Source organism: Oncorhynchus nerka, linkage group LG9b (assembly GCF_034236695.1).
Source record: "Oncorhynchus nerka isolate Pitt River linkage group LG9b, Oner_Uvic_2.0, whole genome shotgun sequence".
In the NCBI taxonomy this organism is placed as follows: Eukaryota; Metazoa; Chordata; class Actinopteri; order Salmoniformes; family Salmonidae; genus Oncorhynchus; species Oncorhynchus nerka.
Genome location: NC_088424.1, coordinates 41345725 through 41348618, shown reverse-complemented (window position 1 = coordinate 41348618; position 2894 = coordinate 41345725). Strand labels below are relative to the sequence as shown.

Genomic DNA, 2894 nt, shown 5'->3' with positions numbered 1-2894 from the left:
CTAGTTGTATATAACCGATGTGTAATCCACTTGTGTGAGTTCATTTTAAACTGTATCAAGTTTAAAGTCTAGTGTAAAGCCAAAAGGTGCTGTAGGGGTTGAAGGGTAAGGTTTTCTGGTTAAAGCAACTGTTCAACAACAAACATAGATGTGTGCATATCTACTACCCTGTACCCCACAGACTAAGACATATATGAGCTAGGACATTTGTTTTAATTGTGTGTGTTTGGTATCCCAGAACACTTTGGGGGAATCAGATGCTTCACGGCACCTCCCTTCCTGCAATCCCAAACAACACACTATTCTCTATATAGTGCACTACATTTGACCAGGGCCCATAGGGAAGAGAGTGCCATCTGGGATTAAACTATCCTCTCTCATTGTTGTTCTCCCTGTAGCATGCCAGGCTCATCCTGTTGCCATGGAGCCTTTCTGACTTGTTTAACTGTAATTATATAGAGGTAAGTCCCTGGCAGAGATGTGATGGCTGGCTGGGGAATAGGCTGCCTAACACACACACACACACACTCACACACTCACACACACACACACACACACACACACACACACACACACACACACACACACACACACACACACAAAGACACACCCCTCCTCTCCTCTCCTTAACAAAGACACACCCCTCCTCTCACCCCTCCTCTCCTCTCCTTAACAAAGACACACCCCTCCTCTCACCCCTCCTCTCCTCTCCTTAACAAAGACACACCCCTCATGTTCCTTCCCATAAGGCTCTGGTCAAAAGTAGTGAACTATATAGGGAATATATTACCATTTGGGACGCAACCAGAGAGTGGGTGGACAGGTCAGTTCTCACCTAAAGTGAGGTTGAAGTCAGTGAGTTTGAAGTCAGTGAGTTTGAAGTCAATGAGGTCGAAGTCAGTGAGGTTGAAGTCAACAAGGTTGAAGTCAGCGAGATCGAAGTCAGTGAGATCGAAGTCAATGAGGGTGAAGTCAATGAGATCGAAGTCAATGAGGGTGAAGTCAATGAGGTCGAAGTCAATGAGGTTGAAGTCAGTGAGGTCGAAGTCATTGAGGTTGAAGTCATTGAGGTCGAAGTCAGTGAGGTCGAAGTCAGCGAGGTCGAGGTCAGTGAGGTCGAAGCCAATGAGGTCGAAGTCAGAGAGGTCGAAGTCAATGAGGTCGAAGTCAGTGAGGTCGAAGTCAGCGAGGTTGAAGTCAATGAGGTCAAAGCCAGCGAAACCGAAGTCAATGAGGTCGAAGCCAGCGAGACCGAAGTCAGCGAGATCGAAGTCAATGAGGTTGAAGTCAGTGAGGTTGAAGTAAGTGAGGTCGAAGTCAGCAAGGTTGAAGTCAGTGAGGTTGAAGTCAGTGAGATTGAAGTCAGCGAGGTTGAAGTCAATGAGGTTCAAATCAGTGAGGTTGAAGTCAGTGAGGTTGAAGTCAGCAAGGTTGAAGTCAGTGAGGAAATTGGGAATGTTGGACGTCGTACAAAAAACTGTTAAAGGGATTTATAAAGACTCCAAGTCACTGCTTTGACATGTGACCCCTGTAAAGTCATGAAAAGAGGACAAGGTTTAAAAATAGAGCTACATTTCCAGATTAAATGGCTGTTTTCTCCTGAGACTTTCTCATCTTCTCTGGTCTTCTCCCTCCTGATATTCCTCCTCTCATTTCTCATTAAAACATACCTTTTATATGATCTGGCATCCATCCATCCATCCATCCACACTGACTGACTGACTGACTGACTGACTGACTGACTGACTGACTGACTGACTGACTGACTGACTGACTAACTAACTGACTGACTGACTGACTGACTGACTGAATGACAAACTGTCTGACTGACTGACTGACTAACTAACTAACTGAATGACTGACTGACTGACTGACTGGCTGACTGACTGACTGACTGACTAACTGACTGACTGACTGACTGACAGTCATTCTGTCAGTCAGTTAGTCAGTCAGTCAGTCAGTCAGTCAGTGAGTTAGTTAGTTAGTCAGTCAGTCAGACAGTTTGTCATTCAGTTAGTCAGTCAGTCATTCTGTCAGTCAGCCAGTCAGTCAGTTAGTTAGTCAGTCAGCCAGTCAGTCAGTCAGTTAGTTAGTTAGTCAGTCAGTCAGTAAGTTAGTTAGTTAGTCAGTTAGTCAGTCAGTCAGTCATTCAGTTAGTTAGTTAGTCAGTCAGTCAGTCAGTAAGTTAGTTAGTTAGTCAGTTAGTCAGTCAGTCATTCTAACTTACTGACTGACTGACTGACTGACTAACTAACTAACTAACTAACTGACTGACTGACTGACTAACTAACTAACTAACTAACTAACTGACTGGCTGACTGACTGACTGACTAACTAACTGACTGACTGGCTGACTGACAGAATGACTGACTAACTGAATGACAAACTGTCTGACTGACTGACTAACTAACTAACTCACTGACTGACTGACTGACTGACTGACTAACTGACTGACAGAATGACTGACTGGCAGAATGACTGACCTACTAACTGAATGACAAACTGTCTGACTGACTGACTAACTAACTAACTGACTGACTGACTGGCTAGCTAACTAACTAACTGACTGACTGACTGGCTGACTGACTGACTGACTGACTAACTGACTGACTGACTGACTGACAGTCATTCTGTCAGTCAGTTAGTCAGTCAGTCAGTCAGTCAGTCAGTGAGTTAGTTAGTCAGTCAGTCAGACAGTTTGTCATTCAGTTAGTCAGTCAGTCATTCTGTCAGTCAGCCAGTCAGTCAGTTAGTTAGTCAGTCAGCCAGTCAGTCAGTCAGTTAGTTAGTTAGTCAGTCAGTCAGTAAGTTAGTTAGTTAGTCAGTTAGTCAGTCAGTCAGTCATTCAGTTAGTTAGTTAGTCAGTCAGTCAGTCAGTAAGTTAGTTAGTTAGT

The 2894-nt window shown here is 44.2% G+C and overlaps 1 protein-coding gene across 1 annotated transcript; it reads right to left on the bottom strand.

Annotated features, from left to right (window-relative positions):
- Positions 1-824: 824 nt before the first annotated feature.
- On the bottom strand, positions 825-1701 carry LOC115117559 (uncharacterized protein in mobD 3'region-like). Its single transcript, XM_029646032.1, has 2 exons — positions 1671-1701; positions 825-1477 (listed from the first exon to the last, which is right to left on the bottom strand). The coding sequence occupies exons 1-2, from the start codon at positions 1699-1701 to the stop codon at positions 825-827; spliced, it is 684 nt and encodes a 227-aa protein (XP_029501892.1).
- Positions 1702-2894: the final 1193 nt, after the last annotated feature.

Excerpts from the sequence above, each read along its gene's own strand:
- LOC115117559 (XM_029646032.1), bottom strand. The coding sequence starts at position 1,701 with ATGGATGGATGGATGCCAGATCATATAAAAG. Across the intron at positions 1,478-1,670 it reads GATGCCAGATCATATAAAAG|TTTTTTGTACGACGTCCAAC; the intron begins GTATGTTTTAAT and ends TCCCTTTAACAG.